Consider the following 25,547-nt stretch of genomic DNA (forward strand, 5'->3'; position numbering starts at 1 on the left):
TCTGTAATGTGCTGTAAATTTCTATGTTCTAGCTTGGGCAGAGGAATAATGTCTTTACATTGAGATTGTACGGTGGCCCCTAATGGCAGCAGCTGGAATAAGGGATGCAGATGTGATCTCCTTGGTTTTGAATGGATTTTTAGGGTCTTGGATCGTTTGTGCCTGCGCTGAAAGGGCGACTGAGTTACAAACGGTTCCTTGATCACGCTGCGCCTTTCGAATAACAAGTTCTCCGCGAATCCCTTTGTTCGCCAAGAACCATGCGGCGTTCTCGCAGCCTTTGTCTCCCCGTTCCAATCTGAACTGCTGGCCCCGTTTGCGCCAATCAGAGCGCGGCGCGGCTGGAAAGAACGTTCCACCGGGTGGGGTATAAGTAGGTGCGTTCGACGGGCGCAGCGACAAATTCGCTGAAGTTGGGAGAGCAGAGAGAGAGAGATAGAAAGATAAAGATCATGGTGAGTGTGTCCCGGGCCGGATTCAGCTAAGAGTTCGGGGGCGCGTCCTCACTGGTGGTGTGGGTTTCAGGCGGTGACTCCATTGGGTGACTGGGGTAGGCGGAAAGGAGGCGAAGTTTGCGAAGGTGTGGTGGAGGGGTTACTACTCGGGGTAGGCGCTTCACGGGTCTACCTGGGGAAGGATCGCGGACGAGTCCGCCCTTAACTAGTGGGAAAGCGGGAACCGCGAGCAGATTACGTTCATGGGACACGTAGGGAGCGTGCTGAGACCGGTCTTCGTTCGCTGTTCTTCTTGAATAACCGGTGGTCCTCTTCCGTCCCTCGCTCTACAGCGTGAGTGTATTTCAATCCACATCGGTCAGGCCGGCGTACAGCTGGGTAACGCTTGCTGGGAACTGTACTGTCTGGAACACGGCATCCAGCCGGATGGACAGATGCCGAGTGACAAGACCATCGGAGGGGGCGACGATTCCTTCAACACCTTCTTCAGCGAGACGGGGGCGGGCAAGCACGTTCCGCGGGCCGTCTTCGTCGACCTGGAGCCCACCGTGGTCGGTAAGGGGACGCAATAGTAATGACATTTTGAAACCTCAACGCGGTCTCCTCCCTCCCCGTAATAAGCCCGTAATAAAAAAAGCAAACAAATAAATAAATCATGCTAATCCTCCCGTTCTGTGATCTCTCCCCACACAGATGAGGTCCGGACCGGCACCTACCGGCAGCTCTTCCACCCCGAGCAGCTCATCACGGGTAAGGAGGACGCGGCCAATAACTACGCGCGGGGCCACTGTTCCATCGGCAAGGAGATCGTGGACCTGGTTCTGGATCGCATCCGGAAGCTGGTAGGTTCTGGGTTGGTGCCCGTCAGCGAATTGTAAGCGTTTTCCATTGGCCAGTGTTGAACCCAATCCACACCTGTCCCACTATCCTCTCCCATTCCGAACGGAGAACAGCACAGTTACCTCACGCTCACACCTCTTTCCCCGCAGGCGGACCAGTGCACGGGCCTTCAGGGGTTTCTCATCTTCCACAGCTTCGGGGGCGGCACCGGCTCGGGCTTCACCTCCCTCCTCATGGAGAGACTCTCCGTCGACTACGGCAAGAAATCCAAGCTGGAGTTTTCCGTCTACCCGGCGCCCCAGATCTCCACCGCCGTGGTCGAGCCCTACAACTCGGTGCTGGTCACCCACTGCACCCTCGAGCACTCGGACTGCTCCTTCATGTTGGACAATGAGGCCATCTACGACATCTGCCGGCGGAACCTGGACATCGAGCGCCCCACCTACACCAACCTCAACCGCCTGCTGGGTCAGGTCGTGTCGTCTGTCACCGCTTCGCTGCGCTTCGACGGCGCCCTCAACGTGGACCTTCTGGAATTCCAGACCAACCTGGTGCCCTACCCCCGCATCCACTTCCCGCTGGTGACCTACGCGCCCCTCATCTCGGCCGAGAAGGCTTACCACGAGCAGCTGTCCGTGGCCGAGGTGACCAACGCCTGCTTCGAGCCGGCCAACCAGATGTTGAAGTGCGACCCCCGCCAGGGCAAGTACATGGCGTGCTGCATGCTGTACCGCGGAGACGTGGTGCCCAAGGACGTGAACGCCGCCATCGCCACCATCAAGACCAAGCGCTCCATCCAGTTCGTGGACTGGTGTCCGACCGGCTTCAAGGTGAGTGGACCGTTTGAGACCAAACCACGGGGCTTGGCGGGGAATTGGTGAAGGTTTGTAGAAGCGTCCTATCCTGTGCCACGGGGTGCTTCGTTCTGTCCAAGTGTTCCTAACCTTTTTTATACCATGCAGCCTTACCATTAAATTCTTGGAATTCAAGTAGGGAAGCCAAAACTATCCACGTTTCTCCACATCCAAGTCCACATACGGTTCAGCTATCGAGTCTAGAATCGTTCTCTTCGCGAGCAACCTCCCCCACCCCTCCTAATTAAAACACCATTGCCAAGCACCTACAACCTATACCCTCTTCCAGCCTGGGAATAAGCCTATAGCCCGGAGTAAGCCCATACCGGCCTGTTATATTGCACCTTTTACGCCAGTTTGGAACTGGAAATCGAACCCGTGTCTCTGGTGCTGTAAGGTAGTGGCTCGACCCGCTGCGCCACTGGAGCGCCTTCTAGTGGCCACTAATCATGAAGCTGTTTCTCTGAGTGCCTGAAATGAATGCTTCTTTTTCCCTCCCGTCCCACAGGTGGGCATCAACTATCAGCCCCCGACCGTGGTGCCCGGCGGCGACCTGGCCAAGGTGCAGCGCGCTGTCTGCATGCTGAGCAACACCACCGCCGTGGCCATGGCCTGGACCCGCATGAACCTCAAGTTCGACAAGATGTACGCCAAGCGGGCCTTCGTCCACTGGTACGTGGGCGAGGGGCTGGAGGAGGGGGAGTTCCAGGATGCGCGGGAGGACATGGCCTCGCTGGAGAAGGACTACGAGGAGGTTGGCATCGATTCGGCAGATCTGGACAAGAGGGCCGAGGAGGAAGAGTGATTCTATTTTATGCTTGTAAAGAATAGTTTATTTTTCTTTATACTGTTATCTAATCTATCTAATAAAATCTATTTTAAGCTTAGTTTTGCATTGCGTTTATTTAAATAAAAACAACCGCTTTGCGGGCCTTCACTTGGAGTACCATGAGCAGTTTTGGGTCCCTTGTCTAAGAAATGATGTGCTGTCATTGTGGAGGGTTCAAAGGCGTTTCACAAAAATGATTCCGGAAAGGAAAGGCTTGTCACGTGAGGAGCGTTCGATGGCTCTGGGCTTGTACTCAGTGGAATTCAGAAACGCGAGGAGGGATCTCATTGAAACTTCTCGCGGGTTGGAAAGTCTCGACAGATGTGCAGAGGATCTTCCTGTGGTGGGGGAGTCTAAGACCAGAAGACGCAGCCTCAGATTAGAAGGATGACCATTCAGAACGGAGATGAGGAGGAATTCTAGCTGGAGTGGTGACTGTGGAATTCGTTGGCACAGGCGGCTGTGGAAGCCAAGTGACTGGGGATATTTCAGGCAGTGGTTGATTTATTCTCGATTAGTCAGGGCGTTGAAGGTATACGAAGAGAAGGCTGACAGGGAAATCGATCAGCTATGATGAAATGGCGGAGGAGACTCGATAGGCCAAATGGCCTCATTCTACACCTATATTTTATGGTCTTATAAACTGCTGGGGTGGGAAGGGCGGCAATTATTCAAATTCACGTTTATCGTCATGGGCGCAAGTACGCGCATGGGCCCGCTTACAGCAGCATCACAGGCAGCTGTCATCATGTAAGCAGCATTTGCAAGAACATTTCTGAAGTTAATTCATGTTAAATGTCTTTGATTGCAGCAGCAAGAATAGGGCATGGCCTGGATGGGGGGCGGGGAGGTTCCCTGAAGATGGGCGCTGATCTCCGGCTAGAACACTTCGTGCAGATGTGCTCATTGATGGGGAGAGCTTTACAATAATGGACTTGGCCGTATCCACTACTTTTGGTGGGATTTTCTGTTCAAAAACCTTAGTGTTTCCATATCAGGATGTGAAGCAGCCAATCAATATATTCTCCACCATTCATCTATAGAGATTTTAGCTGTCATGCCGAATTTCCGCAGACTCCTAAGGCAGTAGAGACACGGCCACGCTTTCTTGCAATTGCACTTACCTGCCGGGCCCAGGACAGGTCCTCCAAAATGAAAACACATTTGATTGGTTAGTGACATAGGCCAAATTCAGATCAATAGGACTAGCTCAAGGGGAAATTGCTTTGTGTATCCAGAACTGGCTTGCCCACAGAAGGAAAAGAATAGTTGTAATGGTCATATTCTGCATGGAGGTCGGGACCAGTGGAGTGTCTCAGGGATCTGTTCTGGGACCCTTACTCTTCGTGATCTTTATAAATGACCTGCATGAGGAAGTTGAGGGATGGGTCAGTAAATTTGCTGATGACAGAAAGGTTGGAGGTGTTGTGGATAATGTGGAGGGCTGTCAGAGGTTACAGCGGGACTTTGATAGGATGCAAAACTGGGCTGAGAAGTGGCAGATGCAGTTCAAACTAGATACATGTGAGGTGGTTCACTTAGGTAGGTCAAATACAATGGCAGAATATAGTATTAATGGTAAGACTCTTGGCAGTGTGGAGGATCAGCAGGATCTTGGGGTCTGATGCACCATCAATAACTCACACTGAGACGTAAGGCGAGATATCGGCTTTTACTGACTGGAGGAAGGAACCAGGAGTGAGTGTCTATCATACAATGTCCTGGAGACTGAGGCCGAGCGTCAGGCCTCAGATCTCCTTTATACAGGGGCCTGTGGGAGGAGCCACAGGAGCAGTCAGCAGGGGGCGTGTCCAGACAGGCACATAGTTCACCACAGGGTCCGAGTCCATAGGACGCTCAAAGCAGCTGTGCAGGCATATGGTGTATTGGCCTTCATTAATCGTGGAATTGAATTTAGGAGCCGAGAGGTAATGTTGCAGCTATATAGGACCCTGGTCAGACCCCACTTGGAGTACTGTGCTCAGTTCTGGTCACCTCACTAATTGAACGATGTGGAAGCCATAGAAAGGGTGCAGGGGAGATTTACAAGGATGTTGCCTGGACTGGGGAGCATCCCTTATGAAAACAGGTTGAATGAACTCGGCCTTTTCTCCTTGGAGTGACGGAGGATGAGGGGGTGACCTGATGGAGATGTTGAAGATGATGTGAGGCATTGAACGTGTGAATAGTCAGAGGCTTTTTCCCAGGGTTGAAATGGTCGCCACAAGAGGACACAAGTTTAAGGTGCTGGGGAGTAGATACAGAGGAGATGTCAGGGTTAAGTTTTTTACACAGAGAGTGGTGAGTGCATGGAATGGGATGCTGGCAACGATGGTGGAGGCAGAGACAATAGGGTCTTCTAAGAGAATTTTGGATAGGTACATGGAGCTTAGTAAAATAGAGGGCTATGGGTAAGCCTAATAATTTCTGAGGTAGGGACATGTTTGGCACAACTTTGTGGGCCGAAGGGCCTGTATTGTGCTGTAGCTTTTCTATGTTTCTATGAATCACCTTGGTTAGCATGGATGAGTTGGGCTAAAGGACCTTTTCCTCTATATGAATCTTGAAACCAAAGCTTCTTAAGCCGAATGTGGAGGCGATATGATGGTCCCTCAAAAAATTGTCCTCCATAACTAAGCACCTGGGTCATGCTCTCTTCTCATTGTTGCCACCAGTGGGAGGTACAGGAGCCTGGAGACTCAGACGTGGTGATTTAGGAACAACTTCTCCTCAGCCAAACAATTTCTGAATGGCCAATAGCTAAGTGCAGCTTCAATGCAGTACTTAACTTTCCCAATGATACCACTGTCATAGGCCAAATCAATGTATAGAAGAAGGATTGAAAATCTGGTTGAGTGGTGCCACACAACTATCTCTTACTCAATATAAGCAAGACTAAGGAACAGATTATTGACTTCAGGAGATGGAGCCAGTCCTCATCATATAATCAGAGGTGGAGAGGGTCAGCAACTGTGAATTCCTTGCTGTTATCATTTCTGAAGACCTGTCCTGGGCCCAGCACATAAATGCAACTACGAAAAGAAAGTATGGGATCCTTAGGAGTTTGCTGAGATTCAGCATGGCATCTAAGACTTAGACAAACTTCAATAGATATGTGGTGGAGAGTATATTGACCGGCTGCATCACAGTCGGATATGGAGACACCAGTGCCCTTGAACGGGAAACCCTACAAAAAAGTAGTGAATACAGCCTAGTCCATCACAGGTAAAGCCCTCCTCATCACTGAGCACATTTATGTGGAGTATCAGGGATGCCCACCACCCAGGTCATGCTCCCTTCTCACTGCTGCAATCAGGAAGAAGGTAAAGGAGACTTGAGACTCACACCTCCAGGTTTCGGAATGGTTATATACCTCTCAGCCGTTTGGCTCTTGAACCAAAGGGGATAACCACATCACTGAAATACTCCCATAAACTACGGACTCATTTTCAAGACTATTCATCTCATGTTCTTATATTTGTTACATTATTATTATTATTATTATATTTACACAGTTTGTTGTCTTTATTACACCAGCTGAACATTAAAGTTGGTGTGGTCTTTGTTATGGCTATTATTCTATGGATTTATAAAGTATGCCTGCAAGAAATGTTATCTCAAGGTTGTAAATGGTGACATAAGGGGATAACTTCATTCAGCTTCACTTGCCACATCACTGAACTGTCCCCACAACCTATGGACTCACTTTCAAGGATTCTTATCTCATGTGCTCGATATTTATTGTGAGCTGAATATGCGATGAACTCGAGGTCATAGGTTTGGGGTGAAAGTTTAAAGGTGGGGCAGTATGTTAGTATATGGATAATGTAACACTATTACTGCACCAATGATCACCGGGTGGGTTTTCCCACTTATTCCATTTGAGGTACAGAATGGGTAATGGGCTTTTCAGGCCCATTGAGACCGTGCCACCCAAGTACACCCATGTGACCAAATCTCCAAATAACCGGTATGCCTTTGGACTGCGGGAGGAAACTGGAGCACTCAGCAGTCATGGGGAGAATTTACAAACTCCTTACAGGCAGCAGCCAGAATTGAACTCGGATGGCACGGTAGCACAGCGGTTAGCCTAATGCTGTTACAGAGCCAGCGACCAGGGGTCAATTCCCATCACTGCCTGTTTCCTCTTACAGACGAATGGCTTGGGGACAGTGAGTTGTGGGCATGCTACATTGGCACCCATACAATCCTCACTGATTTGGTTTGACACAAATGACACATTTCACTGTATGTTTCGACACACTTGTGACTAACAGAGCAAATCTTTGAACAGGCTGCCAGGGTATTGGTCTTTAAGAGGCAGTCAGACAGACACAGACATGGCAGGGAATGTAGGATTGTGGAGTTCGTGCAGACAGGTGGTATTCGTTTAACTTGGTATTGTGTTTAGCAGAAACATTGTGGGCCGAAGGGCCTGTTCTGCGCCATCGTTCTATCCTCCTATGAAGACTACATATATCATATGTATGAGGACTAACCAATCAGGAGGGACGGATCAGTGTAGTGGATATACCACCGGACAAGACATGCCCAGGCATCATCCCAGATTAGATGGCAGAGTTTGTCATCGAAACGTCGGTTAAAATCGATATTTAAGAAGAGTTTATTCGTAATATACTCCAGGAAAGAATTCGAGCCTGGTTCACTACAAATCCCATGATCCTTAGACAACTTCCGCAATATGGTGACGCCCGAGTCAACCGGTTGGCAGTTGCACATGCGTGATGCGATAGGGGGTGGGACGCCATGGCGGACGAGGCGACACGCCGGGTCCTGAGTGGGATCCCGCTGCTGCGGACCAACGCGGGCCCACGAGACAGCGAACGTTGGCGGGAGCGGCTGAAGGAGGAGTATCAGGCTCTGATTAAGGTGCCCACTGGCCCCGGGGTCGCCGACCGACAAGTCGGGGTGGTGAGGGCGGAGGGTGTCGTGGACGGACCGGCCGCCACTTCCGGTCCTCCGGTGCTCCCAAAGGGTCCGGGCGGAAGGGATCCCGAGTCCCAATTCCCAGGTACCCGGCTCTCCCCACTCCCCGTAACCTCTCCCTGTCAAACCCCGTCCTACCGGTCCTATATGAACCGGGTGGGGTGTTCTGCTGAAGACGCCGGGGTCTGGGCAGAGGGTGAATGGGGACGGGTCTGCCAGTTGGGTAGCAGGTTGTCAAAGTCGAGTTTATTGTAAAATGCACAAGTACACGTATGCACAGGTGTAATGAAAAACTTACTTCAGCAGCATGACAACACATAACATCAGATACACAACACTCCTAAACAAAATATTACTTTTCAACAAGAACGAACGTAATTAAGACAAAAAAAATCTAGTTTAGAATCATTGAAGGGAATGCGTGAACCTGGTGTTTTTTAAATTATTTCTTTATGTATTGCGATACCGTGCGGAATAGCCCCTTCAAGACGTGCCGCCCAGCCCTGATTTAATCCTATCCTGATGACAGGACAATTTACAATACCCAATTAACCTACGAACCGCTATGTCTTTGGACTGTGGGAGGAAACTAGAGCACCTGGAAGAAACCCACATGATTACGGGGAGAACATACAAATTCCTTACGGGCAGTGGCAGGATTTGAACCCCTTCACTGGTACTATAAAGTGTTGTACTGACCACTATGCTACCAAGCTATTCTGGTGTGGGACTATAGGGTTCTGTGCCTCTATAAATGCCACCTATAAATTTGCCGACGATAGTATAGTAGGCAGAATTTCAGATGGCGTACGGAAGCAAGATAGATCATCACCTTCTGGTAAGGGGTGGGGGGGAGGGGACTGCAGAGGGTTGTAAACTTGGTCAGCTCCATCATGGGCATTTACCTCCAATTTACCCAGGACTTCAGTGAGTGATTCCCCAAAAAGGCAGCATCCATCATTAAGGACCCCCGTCACTGTGGACGTGTCCTGTTCTCATTGCTACCATCAAGAAGGAGGTACAGAACCCTGAAGACACACACTGAACAATTTAGGAACAGCTGCTTCCCATCTGCCATCTTTTTTCTGAATGGACATTGAACCCATGGACACTACCTCACTACTCTTTTATTTCTATTTTGCACTACTTACTTAATTTAACTATTATCTATTTTTTTTTACAGTAATTCATGTTTTTTTCTCTATTATCATGTATTGCATTGTGCTATGGCCGCAAAGACAACAAATCTCATGACGTACGCCAATGATATTAAAATCGATTCTGATTCTGCCTGATGGGAGTTGCAATAGCCCAGATGGTGGGGGTCTTTGGATGCTCCCAATCTTGAGGCAGTGACTCACGTAGATGCTACCGATGGTGGGGAGGGACGTGCCTGTGATTGGATTGAGCTGAGTCCACCTCTCTCTGAAGCTCCTTACAATCCTGTGCATTTGAACTGCTGTATCAGACCTTATTGCAGCTAGTCAGGGTACTTCCAACGGTACTTGAACTTGCTTTAATTTCTCCCCCAGTCCCCCTTCTCCCTTCCTGCCTTTCCCATTCTCGGTCCCCTCTTCTCCTCACCTGTTTCTGGTGCCCCTCCTCCTTCCTTTCTCTCCTCTCCTATCAAATTTCTCCTCCTTCAGCTCAATTTCCACCAATCACCTCCCTGTTTCTTACTTCATGACCCCCTGCCCCCCCCGCCCACCTGGCTTCACTTTTCACCTTCTTGCCTGTACTCCGTCCCCTCGCCCACCTCTTTATTCTAACTTCTTCCCCCTTCTTTTCCAGACTTTGACTGTTTATTCCTTTCCATGGATAATACCTGACTTGCTAAGTTCCTCCAGCATTTTGTCTGTGTTTTTATGTGTTCTAAAAAAAAAGCCAGCATGAATGTGAAGGGCCAAAGGGCCTGTTGCTTTAAGACTTTGAGAAATCAAAGGTTGGCAGAGGTTAAATGTGTGGATGAGACTTTATGGTCCGTGACTTCAGGGAAGGGGACAAGTAGTCATGTGAAATGGTGCCTCATTATGCAGCACTGCCACTTAAGAAAGCCTTTTGATTAACACGAGTTCTCTTTTCACTCCAGTACGTGGAAAACAACAAGCAGGCCGACAATGACTGGTTCAGACTAGAGTCCAACAAAGATGGGACAAGGTGAGTCAGTAACACACACAAAAGTGCTGCAGGAACTCAGCAGATCAGGCAGCATCTATGGAAGGGAATAAACAGTCGACGTTTCAGGCCGAGACCCTTCATCAGGACTGGAAAGGAAGGGGGAGGAGGCCAGAGTATGAAGGTGGGTGGAGGGGAAGGAGGACGACCTCGGAAGTGATATAGGGGAAGCCTGCTGGGTGGGGGAGGGATGAAGACGTATGAAGCTGAGAGGTGATTGGTGGGAAAGGTAAAGTGCTGAAGAAATAGAGTGGACCGTGGGAGAAAGAGGAGGAGGAGGGGCACCAGGGAGAGGGGACAGGCAGGTGAGGAGAAGAGAGTGGGTAAGAGGGAAGCCAGAATGGGGAATGGAAAAGGGGGGGTGGGGTGGAGGGAGAAATCGATGTTCATGCCATCGGGTTGGAGGCTACCCAGTTGGGATATGATTTTAGTATGGCGACACCATGGTAGCAGAGGAGGCCATGGTCAGGTGTGTCGGAGTGGGAACGGGCAGTGGAATTAAAACGGTTAGCCACCGGGAAACCCTGCTTGTTGCAGGGGGAGCGAAGGTGCTTAATAAATCGGCGCCCCGATCAACATCGAGTAATGTTGGTCAAGTGTTGGGCCAGGGCCTGATATCACTTGGGTTGCCTTTAAATTGCTGCCCTCGCCCCTGAAACCTGTGCCCTCTGGTTTTAGACTCTCTTACCCTGAGAGGGAAATAATAGACACCCACCTTATCTACAACCCTCGAGCTTTTGTCAAGGTTGTTAGGTCACCATCAGCCCCTTTTGCTCCGGGGAAAACAGTCCCACCTGTCCAGTTGTCATCGCAGATTAACTGGGCTCTGAAAGCTCACGCTTGTGCCTCAAACACACTTGGAGAGCAGCATGGCCCCTGTCGGCCACGCTGTCCTGGAGTTTGGCTCTGTCCCGGACGGGCAGAAATCAGGGAGGGTGTGGGCTGGGGAAGCTGCTGCTGATGGAATCACTGAGGCTCTCTTCTGCAGGTGGTTCGGCAAATGTTGGTACATTCACGAGCTGCTGAAGTACGAGTTCGACATTGAGTTCGATGTGAGTGGCGATGTCGTTCCCTCGGAGACTGAGCATTTGTCCACCCTTCTGCCTGGCACCTTGTTCACCCCTTTCCCCCACCTTTTGCCCTGACACTTCTCTACTCTTACTCCTCTCTCCCCCTCCTTGTCAGCCCGCTCCCAACAACTGCCCTGACCCTTCTCCGTTCTCTCACGCACACCTACTCTCTTTCTGCCATCCTTCTCCCCTCTCCAACTGCACTGTCACTCCCACTTCCCTCCCTCCTCCATCACACATTGCTCCCACCCATCCACCTCCTTTTTCCTCCCCGTCACTCCCACTCCCCTCTTTCTCCCCCTTCTCATCTCTCACCAGTTGCTCCCATCCGTCTACCCTCTTTTTTACTTCCCCTCTAACTCCCCCGTCACTCCCACTTCTCATCCCTTGCTGGTCACTTCCACCCTTCTCACCTCGTTCTCCCCCTGCCTGTCACTCGCACCTCCCCCACTTCTCCCTCTCCCCACTTCCTTTCCCTGAATGGTCCCAACTACCACTTACCCCAGTCAGTCAGCACGTCCCCCAGCTCTCCCACTCAGCCCCCTCATCTCCCCATTCTCCCCCTTATCACTTCCATTCATCACCCTTCTATCCTCTTCCCTCTCCCCCATTATATCCTGACCCTTTCTCCCCTGCCCCTCCCAGCACATGCCTTCCTCCCACCCCCTATAATTCTTTCTTGTTGCTCCCACCTCCCCTCTTTCACCCTCCCTCTCCACACCCACTCTTCTGCCCACCACTGCATTCCCAGCACCCCTGTGTTCCCCAGTGCCACGTCTTCTCCCCACCCTCCTGCCTCATTCCTTCTCGCTTTTCTCCCCTTCTCCCTTGTTCCTTCGGGTGGGAGATGGCAATGGTGTAACAGAAGGGGGGAGTGGGTAGGAGAGGGTAGTGGGGTTATGGGGGGGTGGGTTGTGGAGTGGGTTGAAGAGAGTAGTGAGGAGGGGCAGTGGGTGAGAGAGGGTGTTGGGGTTACTGAGGGGGGAATAACTAAAATAACTGGGTCCAGAACACACGCACTCTTACGACTCAAAACACTCTTTTTATTTTACTTCTGCACAAGATTTACAGCATGGCCCCTGTCACCAACACCGTCCTGAAGTCTAAGCAGAAATCTACTAATTTTAAACAGAATTGGCTTATCAGTTAATGATTTTATTTATTGTAAATGGTATACGTTTGAACTGACTCACAAGATCAATCGCCATTCACAATAGAGATGTTAAAGTCAATCGAAACTTTAAGCAGAGAGCCGATGATATTTTGGAGTTAGTGAAGACAATCGAGCCTTAGTTGTTGAGTACATTTCACATCCTTCCTTTATTCTTATCTCACCTGTCTTCGCTATATCCTATTGTGTAAGGGAACCTTATGTTTTAGGAAGACCTTTCTGTAAAAGTCTCACTACAGAGCCCTTACTCGTTTGGGTTGAGTATACACTATCTTGTCTAGTAAGTTTCCGGCAGTCTGACTTCAAAGGTCTTGCTTGGTTATAATGGCCCCAGGCTATCCTTGCCTTTCCATGGCTTCCACTGTAGGAGAGGGCAGTGGAATTGTGGGGTTAAGGCTGATTTATACTTCTGCATCAAATGACGCTATACCCTATGCCCTACCCCACCCCATAGCCTGATGCGCACCTCTCCAAAAATGTAATCGCGTGTCGTGGTGACGCAGACCGCAACAACTGTGATTGGTCGGCTTTGGTAGCATCGCATTTCCTCCTGGCTCTAGGCATACTTGTGCGCACACTGATGCGAAATATATGCTTGGAGACGATGAACCAAATCGTCAAGCCTATCTGCGGACATCCGAAAATATTTGAAATGCATTTCCTTGTCCATGTCTCTCAGTGGCCGGACAAGCACAGAAAATTCACCCTCCTTCTGCCTGAATCTGTTCAATGGTCATACACACCATCTCCACCGACGCCTTCTCTCTTTTCTGCGTTGCAGTAATTTCAATAAAAGTAACCCTTGTTCAACATTTATTAGCTCCAACTCCAACATGATGCGCTCAGTCGCCATTAGAAACCCCACCGCCAACTAGCGTTTTGGCGGTGAATTGCAGAGCGACGCAGACACACCAACGCACAGGTGTAAGTGCTCACAGCGGTGCAGGCCGCTTACGAAGGCTGCGGCGTAGTCTACTATGCAGAAGTATAAATCAGCCTTTATGTGGGGGCGGGGGGAGGGAGGTGGGGTTACAGAGGTGTCTAGGAGATGCTGTGAGGGTTTGGGCTGGTGCTGGGATTGTGTAGGGAGGGGGGGCGCGGAGGAAACATGCCAGGGTGGAAGTTGGGGTCTGGAGGGAAAGGGGTGTGTAGTGGTCAAGCAGAGATGACAAGACCCCTCCTCTCCTGAACCTCTGCAGATTCCCGTCACGTACCCCACGACGGCCCCCGAGATCGCCGTCCCAGAGCTGGACGGCAAGACGGCCAAAATGTACAGGTAGGAAGTGTGGGAGGGGTGTATGGGACGGGTGGGGGGAGTGGAACAGAGAGGGAGGAAGGAACACAAAAGTGTGGAAGGGGGAAGTAATGCACAGGAGGGGGAATAAGAGAGGTGTATGGGAGGGGAGATGGTAGTGTGTGGTGGGGGAAGGGGAGAAAGCAGTACACATGAAGGAGAGGAGAGGAGGGCTGAAGGATGTATGCAGGGGAGAAAGTGAGTGGGAAGGGGCGTATAGGGTGGAGGGAGAGAGAGGACAAACAAGGTGAGTTTTGCACAGTCATATCCTTTCCCTAGCTCCACCATCCCCACCCCACTCCAGGGCAGAGACTCTCTGCTCTATTCTGTGTCTTGGGGAGCTACACCACACAGAAAGATCCCACAGAGTGCTGATGAAGCAGGAGCGGCCTCTCCCGCACGTCCCAGCTGCCCTCCTTGGCACTCCTTCCTGACGACCCACCCTGTTGAATGTACCCCCTACCCCCGACAACCTTCCCTCCACTTGACCCCCAGCTCTCTCCTCCTTGTCACCACCTTGGTGACCTTCCTTGTTGCCACCCCTGACTTCACCCAGTCCGCAACCTCCTTCCCCAATGCAGCTGTGTCGTAGCACCACTCTGCAGCCCGACAGCATTACAGAATCAGGATTAATCAGAGTTGGCACATGTTGTGAAATTTGTTGTCTTTGAGGCAGCAATACGTTGCAACACATACTGGAATAAAATGTGAATTACATCGGTGAGGCCAAATTTGGAGTATTGTGTACAGTTCTGGTCACTGAATTAAAGGAAAGATGTTAACAAAATAAAGAGTACAGAGGAGATTTACTAGAATGTTACCTGGTTTTCAGCACCTAAGTTACAGAGAAAGGTTGAGCAAGTTAGGTCTTTATTCTTTGGAGCATAGAAGATTGAGGGGGGACTTAATAGAGGTATTTAAAATTATGAGGGGGATAGATAGAGTTGACGTGGATAGGCTTTTTCCATTGAGAGTGTGGGAGATTCAAACGAGGACATGAGTTGAGAGGTAACACAAGGGGGAACTTCTTTACTCAGAGAGCGGTAGCTGTGTGGAACGAGCTTCCAGCAGAAGTGGTAGAGGCAGGTTTGATTTTGTCATTTAAAAAAAAATTGGATAGGTATTTGGACAGGAAAGGAATGGAGGGTTATGGGCTGAGTGCAGGTCGGTGGGACTAGCGGAGAGTAAGTGTTCAGCACGGACTAGAGGGCCGAGATGGCCTGTTTCCGTGCTGTAATTGTTATATGGTTATATATTTTAAATAGTTAAATAGGAAGTGTTAAAAACAGAAATAAAAAAAAGTAGTGAGATGGTGATCATGGGTTCAATGTCCATTCAGAAATCGGATGGCAGAGGGGAAGGAGCTGTTCCTGAATTGTTGTGGGTGTCTCTTCAGGCTCCTGTACCTCCTTCCTGATGGTAGCAGTGGGAAGAGGGCATATCCTGGGTGGTTGGGGTCCTTAATGATGGATGTTGTCTTTCTGAGGCATCGCTCCTTGAAGATGTCCTGGATGCAATGGAGACCAGTGCCCATGATGGAGATGACTGCGTATACAACTCTCTGCAGCTTATTTCAGTCCTGTACTGTAGCCTCCATCCCCCCCATACCAGACGGTGATGCAGCCAGTCAGAATGCTTTCCACGGTACATCTGTAGGAACTTTTGAAAGTTTTTGGTGACAAACCAAATCTCCTCAAACTCCTAATGAAATATCGCTGCTGTCATGTCTTCTTTGTAGCTTTGCCACATAGACGTAGGTATAAAGTGAGTAGAGCAGGGCAATAAGCACACAGGACTGTGGTTATTGTGCCAATCTGAGCTCAATGAGGTCTGCCAGCTAAGTTATCGAGGATCCGGGTGCACAGGGAGGTACCGAGGGCCAGGGCGAGGATATTATTGAGTAATACTAGGCTTTACAGCATACAGGGTCCGTGCCAGCTATTTATACCGATCTCATCTGAAACCCCCATTCCCATTGTCCTCCCCCCTTATCCACATGTGCACTGTGGAGACAATTAACCCACCAGCTCCGCATGTTTGTTGGGATGTGGGACGGGAACCTACTGGGCCACAGGGAGGGTATGGGGACATCACACGCAGACACACACACACAACACACAAAAAGCCCTCTCTGCAGGAGTAAATCTCTCTCTCCCTTCCCCTCTCCCCCTCACACTCCCCCCTCCTCCCTCTCTTCCTCGCCCCCCCTCTCGCTCTCTCTCACACACACACACACACACACACACACACACACACACACACACACTCACTCACTGTAATCACATTTCCCTCTTTGAAACCTACTGGGCACTAGAAGGCCTGGATAGAGCAGATGTGAAGAGGAAATTCCCATCAGCGGGAGAACCTGGAACCTGAGGGCACAGCCCCAGTATAAGGAGACGTTATACTCTCCAGAACTGAGACGAGGAGGAACCTCTTCACCCACAGGGTGGTGAATCTGAGGATTTTGTTGGCGCAGAGAGCTACACAGGCCAAATTATTGGGTGAATAAGGCAGAGATTGATGTGTTCCTGATTGATGGGGAGTGGGGTGGTCAGGAGTTACCGCAAAAAGATGGGCAAATGGGGCTGAGAGAGAAACGAGAACTGTATGGGGGGAAAAAACTCATACAACAGTATAGCACTTGATGTTATGCCGAATACTTAACTTTCTCCACCATCAATTTAACCCTTCCCACCATAATCCTCTGTTTTACTTACATGTGCTCATAGAAAAAATACAGCTCAGAAACAGGCCCTTCGGCCCATCTAGTCCATGCCGAACTATTTAAGCAGCCTACACCCATCAACCTGCACCGGGTCCATACCCCTCCCATTGATACACCTATCCAAACTTCTCTTTAACGTTGAAATCAAGCTCGCAAGCACGACTTGTGCTGGCAGCTCGTTCCACACTCTCACCACCCTCTTGAATGAAGAGGTTTCTCCAAATGTTCCCCTTAAGTGTTTCACCTTTCACCCTTAACCTCTGGCTGTATTCCCACTCAACCTCAGTGGGAAATACCCCACATAAGTTTGTGTCCCTCTATCAAATGTCCACTCAATATTCTCGGTTCCCTGAACTCTAGTTAATCTTTCACTGATCCTGTTATAGTTACTATTCTATAGATTTGTTGAGTATGCCCGCAGGAAAATGAAAATGGGTTGTATATGGTGACATATATGTACTTTGATAACAAAATCTACTTTGAACTTTGAATAAAGTCAGAACCTATTCAATCTTTCCTTACGACTTAAACAATCCAGTCCCAGCAACATCCTTGTAAATTTTCCCTGTACCCTTTCATGCTTATTTACATCTTCCCTGTAGATAAGTGCTGAAAATACTCAAAATGAGGCCTCACCAGCGTATATAAAATTTCAGCATAACATCCCATCTCCTGTACTCAGTCCTTTTATTTATGAAGACTAATCTGCCAAAAGCTTTCTTATGACCCTATCTATCTGTGACACCACTTTCAATGAATTATCTCAGTCCCCTGCCATTATCTAAGAGTGTCTTAAATATCTCTATTGTTCTGATTCCCATTGGTCCAAGCTAACTGGCACGTGCGAAGATGAGTCCACCCTCAGGGTGGAGGAGCAACACCTTGAATTCAATTTGGGTTCCCTCAAGCTTGATTATCGATTTTTCCTTCCTCTAAACATATCCCCCTCATTCCCCACTCTGACCTTCTACTTCTTCTCAACTGCTTATTACTTCCTCCTGGGTCTCCTCCTTGCCTTTCTCCTGTGGGACCACTCTCCTCTCCTGTCAGAATCTTTCTTCTCTAGCCCTTGATCTTTGCCACCTACCTGGCATCACCTGTCACCTTCCAGCTGGCTGCTTTCCTGTTCAGCTCCCTTCTCAGTCCTCAAGGATGGTCTTGGCACGAAACATCTGTGCTACCTGTCCTGCTGAGTTCTTCCAGCACTTCCTGTGTGTTGCTTTGGATTTCCAGCATCTGCAGACTCCTCGTGTTCATTGTTGCATCAGCCGCTACCATTACCCCAGCAATGTGTTCCATGCTTAGAATAAATCTGACCTCTGACCTCTCCCCTGACTATTCCTCCACTCACCTTTAACAGTTGTCCTCCAGTGTTGGCCATTGCCACCCCAGGAAAGATGCCTGACCTTCCTGAGGCACATCTTAGATACCTCAGTGAAATCTGTAACGGTTACATTCTGGGAGCCCTGTTTACCAGTGGGTGACAACTCGCCACTCCCATTCCGATCGTTCACACTGCTTCTTTGCTCTCCATGCAGAGGGGGGAAGATTTGCCTGACGGACCACTTCAAGCCACTGTGGGCGCGCAATGTGCCAAAGTTTGGGCTGGGGCACCTGATGGCCCTTGGGGTGAGTTCCTGAAGAATGTCTCTTCTTGGTTGGGCAGCTTCACTCCTTGTCTGACCCAGGGAATCTGTGATGGGATGGTGGGGACGGAGCTTCACTCTGTGTCTGACCCCGGGAGTGTGTGATGGGAAGGTGCGGAGGGAGCTTCACTCTGTGTCTGACCCCGGGAGTGTGTGATGGGACGGTGTGGAGGGAGCTTCACTCTGTGTCTGACCCCGGGAGTGTGTGATGGGACGGTGTGGAGGGAGCTTCACTCTGTGTCTGACCCCGGGAGTGTGTGATGGGACGGTGTGGAGGGAGCTTCACTCTGTGTCTGACCCCGGGAGTGTGTGATGGGACAGTGTGGAGGGAGCGTCACTCTGTGTCTGACCCCGGGAGTGTGTGATGGGACGGTGTGGAGGGAGCGTCACTCTGTGTCTGACCCCGGGAGTGTGTGATGGGACGGTGTGGAGGGAGCGTCACTCTGTGTCTGACCCTGGGAGTGTGTGGTGGGTTGGTGTTGATGGAACTTGGGTGTTCCGTGGTTTCGGACAAGACAGTAACTGAGTAGCCCTTGCAGGTTTGGGGAGGGGAGGGGGTATTCACCTCATCCATTGACTGGCTTTTTTTCTCTCCCCCAGTTAGGACCGTGGCTGGCTGTGGAAATTCCTGATCTCATTGCCAAAGGGCTCATCCAGCACAAGACAGCAACGGACAAAGCGTAGTGGGTGGGCGAGGGGAGATCCTTGGAGGCGAGGTGACACAGTGTCTGGGCTACTCTCCGTGGCAGAATGAGTGCCTCCTCACTGTTCATTGCCCTCTGTACAAATCGCTTTGAACTATGGTCCATTCTCCTGTCCTCGTCCTACTCTTGACCCATCCATCCATCCCCTTCTCAGTCCTTCCATTCCCTTCATACTTCCACTCCTCGGTTGTTCCCTCCTGGGTGGGGGCGAAGGCACAGGTGGGCTTCCATCCAGGGTGGAGAGGATTGGCACACAGATTCGGGATGGAGATTGGTTGGGAGGCCTGTGGCCCACTGGATTAGACACGGTGGCTCAGCGGGTAGAGCTGCTGGCTCAGGGCCCTGGAGATCCCGGTTCGATCCCACCCTCTGCCGTTGTGTGTCTGTCTGTCACTCTTTCTCTGTCTGGGTAACACACACACTAAATGCTGGAGGAACTCAGCAAGTCAGGCAGTTTCTAAGGAGGAAAATGAACAATTGATGTTTCCAGCTGAGACTCTTCACTGGGTCTGGAAAAGGGGCAGGGGGAGAGGCTGAAAAGTCAGCTGTTTAATTCCCTGCATCGATCCTGCCTTCCTTGCTGACCTCTTCCAACATTCAGCGTATATTGTTCAGGCATTCCTGCGTCAACAGAATCTCGTGTGTCTACCCCGTGTATCCCTCCCACCTCCCAACTTCTGACTTGGCGAGTTAATTGTTCCCCCACCCCCACCTTGTTTATGGACGAGGGGGAGAGGTGTAAATAAGTGGCTGAAGGCCGGGCGAAGACTCTGGGCCGGGAGGCCCATTCCCCGTGATATCCTTCGCGATTCTGCTCTCCCCCAACCCCCTGTGTTAGGTGCCCGAATTGCATACGTGGGGAAGAGCGTGGAATGCTCTGACTCTGTGGCCCTTGTGCAGTTTGAGTATATAACCCAATCCCAGCCTCTCTGCCTCAATTCCACATCATGCGGGGTCACACCTCCCACAAAAAAACCCAGGGAACACAGCCCTGCACTCTGTGGATCCCCGACCTCCCAAATCCTTCCACACTGCGGGCATTCCTCTGAGCGCCGTCAGGCAGTTTAATTCCAGTGCTGTTCCTCTCCCTACCCCACACAGACCCGTTCCCCTGCCCGGGAATAACAGGGCCGGGATTTTTGCTGGCCTGGAGGTTTAGGTCGGAGCTCTGACCGCCGTTCCGAGGGCAGGGGCTGAAACGGTGGGCCGGGGTGGGCAGTGATTTCACAAGGGGCGGCACACCTGGTTGACACTTTCTCACCTGTTGTGTCATGTAGAATGTGTAATAAAGTGGGGCAGACTGTTTTGCTGTCTGATTCCTTTTTTTTTTGTAACACGTCATTTGTGGTGGCGATTAGCCTGTGTAAATCAGTGCATTGAGTACAGGAGTTGGGATGTCATGGTAAAGCGGTACAAAATGTTGGTGAGGCCTAATTTGGAGTATCGTCTGCAGTTCTGGCCACTTACCTGCCGGAAAAATATCAATAAGATTGAAAGAGTAGAGAGAAAATTTACAAGGATTTTGCCAGATTTGAGGATCTGAGTTATGGGAAAAGGTTGAATAGGTTAGGACTTTATTCCCTGGCGCACAGGAGAATAACAGGTGTACAAAATTATAGGTTATATGCAAGTAGGTCCTTTCCCCACTGATATAAGGTAAGACTAGAACTATAGGTTAAGGGTGAAAGAGGAACCTGAGAGGGTGGTGAGAGTGTGGAACGAGCTGCCAATGGAAGTGGTTTCGACGGTAACATCTAAGAGAGGTTTGGATAGGTAGCTGGATGGAAGGCGTTTGGACACGTATTGTCTGAGTGCAGGTAGATGCAGGCCGAGGATCAGACCGGCCAAACGGCCTGTTCCGGTGCTCTATAACTAACTGGTAATCGGCCGTTGGGAGTTCCTGGTTAACAGCAATGGTTTTCACATTCACTGGAATCCCAGTTCCTACTGCCCTTAAAACTGATTGACTGGGAAATATTATAATACAATGCAATGTATTTATTTTGAGATATGACACGGTAACAATGCCTTCCAGCCCAACGAGTCTGCCCTGCCCAATTACACCTATGTGATGAATTAACCTACTAATCCCGTATGTCTGTGGAATGAGGAAGGGAATTGAGACTGGTGTGATAGTGTTATGATAACCACTAAGCTACTGCCCCAAAACAATGTGAATTAAGTGTATGTTTTGTGAGGTAGTACAGAACATAAACAGGCCCTCTGTTCAACCTGACCAGGTAGAAATGCCTCCATAACTTGTTCCCATTGGCCTGCATTTGACCTGTACTCTGCTAAGCCTTTCCTATCCATGTACCTGTCCAATTGCCTTTTAACTGTACTTGCCTCAACCACTTCCTCTGGCAGCTTCTTCCTTGTTCTGTATGAAGAAGTTGCCACCTCAGGTCACTTGATTAATCTTCCCCACTCATTGTAAACCGCGTCCTCTTGATTCCCCAACCCCATTGTCCCTATCTACAGCCCTCATGATTTGATCCATTCCTCCAATATCAACCCTTCGTCTCCTTCTTTGCAATGTAAGAAGTCCCAAATTGCCCAGCCTCTCCCTACAACTCAATCCCTTCAGTGCCAGCACCATCCTCGTAAATCTCGGTGTCTTTCCTATAGTGGGGCGACCAAAACCGGACAAAGTACTCCAGATGGGGCTTAATCAATGTCTTTACCACTGCAACATAACCTCCCAACCCGTCTCAATGTCCTGACTGATGGAGGCCAGCGTGCCAAACGTCTTCGTCTTGGAGTCAAAGAGTTATAGAGTACTACAGCACAGTTCGCCATGTCTAGTCCCGACTTCTGTACCCGGTGACCTGATAGGGATAAGGGTCAACGTGCCAGATCTGTGGTATGAAGAGCGATGGCATTCATGTGAACAATTCAGCTTCTGTTTTGGGAAATCTGGCCACTTAGTCGGCATGGATGAGTTGGGACTGAAGGATCTGTGCTGCATAGCTCCACGAATCTGCATCACAGAGCTCTCCTGGGTGGGGTGGGGGTGGTGGTGTGGTTTGGAAGGGTGAAATTTGCGATGTACTCTGGTCGTGGGAACAGAGTTGGTGCCCAAACCCAAGGGGAGCAGAGGGCAAGCGGGAAAGAGAAGGTGGCATATGTCCCAATAAAACCTAGCAGACACTAGAATTCTGAAATGAAATCAGGGTGTGCTGAAAACGTTCAGCAGATTACTTAGTGGCTGTGCAGAGAGAATTGGTTCAATGTTAGAGTTGCTGGACACTTTACTGAACAGAGAAAGAAGGGACACCGGTTTGTTTCATCAGCAGAGAAGATAGACTAAGAGAATACCTCTGATAGGGTGAGACCATATGGCATATGACAGTTTATTTCATCATTCAGGTACTTGATAACTGGGGCACTGTGGTAGCATAGTAGTTAGCACGGCACTATACAGCTCAGAGCTTCAGAGTTCAATCCCTGTGTCCTCTATAAGAAAGCTTGTACATTCTTCCCATGTGCGTATGGATTTCCTCCAGGTGCTCCAGTTTCCTCCCATGTTCAGAAGACACTCCACTTAGTAGATTAATTAGTCAATGTAAATTGTCCTGTGGTTAGGTTAGGGTTAAATAGTTGGGCTGTTTGGCGGTGTGGCTCTTTGCACTAAATTAAATTTAGCAAGACTTTGTGGACTGAAGAGCCTGCTACCCTGCTGTACTATATGCTATGAACTTATCCTATATTCTTCAGAATTAGTTTTAATCACTGACTTAAATGACGTGAAATTTGTTTTACTCTGGCTGCAAAGGCACTGTAAAGGCAAAATTACTACAACTTTACAAAGCAGTGCCAAATAAATCCATAACACACGCAAAATGCTGGAAGAACTCAGAAGGTCAGGCAGCATCCATGGAAATGAATAAACAGTCGACGTTTCGGGCTGAGACCCTTCTTCAGCACTGGAAAGGAAATGGAAAGAATTAAAAGTAGGGGAGGGAGGTGGTTAGCTAGAAGCTGAACAGTGAAGCCAGGAGGGTTGGAAAGATAAAGGGTTGAAGAAGAAGTAACCTGACAGGAGAGGAGAGTGGACCGCGGGAGGAGGTGTCCCAGTGGAAGGTGGTAGACAGGTGAGGAGTTAAGAGGCCAGAGTGGGTAAAGAAGGGGGCAGAGGAGCTAATAAATAGATAACACTCATGTGTTCCTAATTGTTCGGAAATCTGATGGCAGAGAGTAAGAACTTGTTCCTGAAACATTCAGTTTTGAGAATGTTTTGGAGTTTTGAGACTCCAGTACCTCCTTCCTGATGGTAATAATGTGAAGAGGACACATCTGGATGGTGAGGGTCTTTGGTGATGGATGCTGCCTCTTAAAGATGTCTGCAATGGTTGGAAGGCTTATACCTGTAATGGACCTGGCTGAGTCTACGGCCCTCTGCACCCTCTTTTGATCCTGTGCTTTGGAGCCTCCATACCAGATGGTGATACGACCAGTCAGAATGCTCTCTACATCTGCAGAAATCTGCGCGTGTTTGGTGACAATATCGAAGCTCAAACTCCTAATGAAGTAGACCTTCTTCATGAGTAGGCTCAGGATAGATTCTTTGAGATGTTGACCCCTCAGCGAGAACCGGTGTTTTCTCCTGACTTCCTCTTCCTGAAGTCCACAATCAATTCCTTAGTCTTGCTGACACAACGTTGTTACGACTCACCTCGACTGGCTGCCATGATCCAGAATTCAAAGTTCAAAAGTAAATTGTATTATCCGAGTACATACATATCACCACGTACAACCCTGAGATTAATTCCCGTGGGCATACTCAGCAAAGCTATAGAATAGCAACTATAACAGGATCAATGAAAGATCAAGCAGAGTACAGAAAACAAACTGTAAATGCAAATATAAATAAATAGCAATAAATAACAACAACAATAAAGAGTCCTTAAAGTGAGATCATTTGTCGTGGGAACATCTCAATGGATGGGCAAGTGAGTGTAGTTGTCCCCTTCCATTCAAGTTACTGATGATTGAGGGGTAGCAACTGTTCCTGAACCTGGTGGTGCGAGTCCTGAGGCTCCTGTACCTTCTACCTGATAGCAATAGGGAGAGAAGAGTACGGCCTGGGTGGCAAAGATCTTTGTTGATGGATGCTGCTTTCCTACAACAAGGTTTCATGTAGATGTGTTCAATAGTTGGGAGGGCTTACCCGTAATGTACTGGGCCGAATCCACCACCTTTTGTGGGATTTTCCTTTCAATGGTATTGGTGTTTCCATACCAGGCCGTGATGTGGCCAGTCAATACACTCTCCACCACGCCACTATAGAAGTCTGCCAACAACAGCAGATGTGTGCGAATTGTCTTTAGCCACAGTTCTTGTGAGATGGATGATGCTTGTTTGGACTGTTCAGGGAGGGAAGGATGGGCAAAGCCAGGGGAGATCCCAACCTGAACACAGAAGCTCTCTGGGCCACGGTGGCTTCAGCTGGAGATAGTTCTGTTTGAATTTGAACACTGGACGTAGGTATCCTCACCTTTTGAATAATAATATTAATCAGACAGCATGGTGTAAAACCACAGCTTCCCAGAGACAGAGACCCAGTTTGATCTCAACACTCGCCTCCCTGTGTTCGCGGAGTTTGCAGGTTCTCCCTGTGACCCTGTGGGTTTCTCACACATCCCAACGAAGTGGGGGTTGATGGGCTAATTGCCCACAAGACCATGAAACAAAGGAGCAGAATATGCCTTTCGACCCATTGAGTCTGCTCAGCCATTCCATCATGGCTGACTTATTAACCCTCTCATTATCCTGCCTTCTCCCATAACTTTTGACAGCCTTACTAATCAAGAAGCTATCAACCTCTGCTTTAAATATACCCAGTGACTTGGCCTCTACAGCCGTGTGTGGCAATGAATTCCACAGATTTACCACCCTCCGAAATAAAAAAATTCCTCCATTTCTGTTCCAAAGGGATGTCTTTCTATTCTGAGGCTGTGCCCTCTGGTCCTAATTCTCCCACTATTGGATACACAAACTCTTTCAGTATCTGGTGTGTTTTCAAATAGATCTTCCACCACAGCCCCTTCCTTCTGGACTCCATCGAGGTCCAGAGATACGAAACACTCCTCATAAGTTAACCCTTTCATCCCCAGGATCATTCTCATATCCATTGTGAGAGAATTTGGGGTGGTGATTAGCGAAATGGGAACAATGTGCAGATAGTCATACACCACAGAAACAGGCCCTTCGGCTCAACTTGACCATGTTGATAGCCAGAGCTAGTTCAGCCCATATCCCCCTGAACCTTTCCATGTGTCTCTTGTAAACGTTATCCCCTGGCAGCGTGCACGATAATCCCCCCCCAACCTCTAAGTGGAAACTGACCCCTCAGATCCCCTTTAAAGCCCCCCTATATCCCTTTAACCCTCTAAGCAAAGGGGGTTCTCCCCCAAAAGGATCCCCGCTCAAATCTGGGGAAAATATTGTGACTATCCACCTTATCTATGTCCTTCATGGTTTTATAAACCTGTATATGGTAACTCCTCCACCTCCTTTGTTCCAGGGAAAACAGTCCCAGCCTGTCCTTATAACTCAATCCCTCCAGTCCCAGGAACATCCCGGTGAGTCTTCCCTGCCCCCTCTCTGGCTTATTGACATCCTTTGTGTTGCTGGGCGACCAGGACTGCAGAGTACACCAAATGTGGCCTCACCGATGTCCTATACGGTTGAAACACTATAGGGAAAAGGCGATTGCTTTCCGTCAGAGGCACAAGAGATGCAGCAGACTTTGGAAATCTGGATCATTACAGAACATTTTGGTTGTTGACAATCTGAGAGTGTCAACAGTGATTTCTCTAAAATCTGGTATCC

At 49.4% G+C, this 25,547-nt stretch overlaps 2 protein-coding genes across 2 annotated transcripts; both read left to right on the forward strand.

The window, feature by feature from the left end:
• Window positions 1-874: 874 nt before the first annotated feature.
• On the forward strand, window positions 875-2,954 carry LOC132380647 (tubulin alpha-1 chain-like). Its single transcript, XM_059949596.1, has 4 exons — window positions 875-1,010; window positions 1,149-1,297; window positions 1,445-2,125; window positions 2,658-2,954. The coding sequence occupies exons 1-4, from the start codon at window positions 890-892 to the stop codon at window positions 2,952-2,954; spliced, it is 1,248 nt and encodes a 415-aa protein (XP_059805579.1). The 5' UTR covers window positions 875-889.
• Window positions 2,955-7,717: 4,763 nt separating this feature from the next.
• ufc1 (ubiquitin-fold modifier conjugating enzyme 1) lies at window positions 7,718-20,018 on the forward strand. Its single transcript, XM_059949598.1, has 6 exons — window positions 7,718-7,868; window positions 10,015-10,082; window positions 11,089-11,152; window positions 13,541-13,617; window positions 17,902-17,992; window positions 18,610-20,018. The coding sequence occupies exons 1-6, from the start codon at window positions 7,746-7,748 to the stop codon at window positions 18,691-18,693; spliced, it is 507 nt and encodes a 168-aa protein (XP_059805581.1). The 5' UTR covers window positions 7,718-7,745; the 3' UTR covers window positions 18,694-20,018.
• Window positions 20,019-25,547: the final 5,529 nt, after the last annotated feature.

The sequence above is a fragment of the Hypanus sabinus genome, chromosome 24 (assembly GCF_030144855.1).
Source record: "Hypanus sabinus isolate sHypSab1 chromosome 24, sHypSab1.hap1, whole genome shotgun sequence".
In the NCBI taxonomy this organism is placed as follows: Eukaryota; Metazoa; Chordata; class Chondrichthyes; order Myliobatiformes; family Dasyatidae; genus Hypanus; species Hypanus sabinus.

What these genes read in the sequence shown, in the direction of transcription:
- LOC132380647 (XM_059949596.1), top strand. Translation starts at nt 890, where the DNA reads ATGCCGAGTGACAAGACCATCGGAGGGGGCGACGATTCCTTCAACACC. An exon ending in TGGATCGCATCCGGAAGCTG is followed by an intron (nt 1,298 to 1,444) that starts GTAGGTTCTGGG and finishes CTTTCCCCGCAG; the next exon opens with GCGGACCAGTGCACGGGCCT. An exon ending in GGTGTCCGACCGGCTTCAAG is followed by an intron (nt 2,126 to 2,657) that starts GTGAGTGGACCG and finishes CCCGTCCCACAG; the next exon opens with GTGGGCATCAACTATCAGCC.
- ufc1 (XM_059949598.1), top strand. Translation starts at nt 7,746, where the DNA reads ATGGCGGACGAGGCGACACGCCGGGTCCTGAGTGGGATCCCGCTGCTG. An exon ending in TCCAACAAAGATGGGACAAG is followed by an intron (nt 10,083 to 11,088) that starts GTGAGTCAGTAA and finishes TCTCTTCTGCAG; the next exon opens with GTGGTTCGGCAAATGTTGGT. An exon ending in GGCACCTGATGGCCCTTGGG is followed by an intron (nt 17,993 to 18,609) that starts GTGAGTTCCTGA and finishes TCTCTCCCCCAG; the next exon opens with TTAGGACCGTGGCTGGCTGT.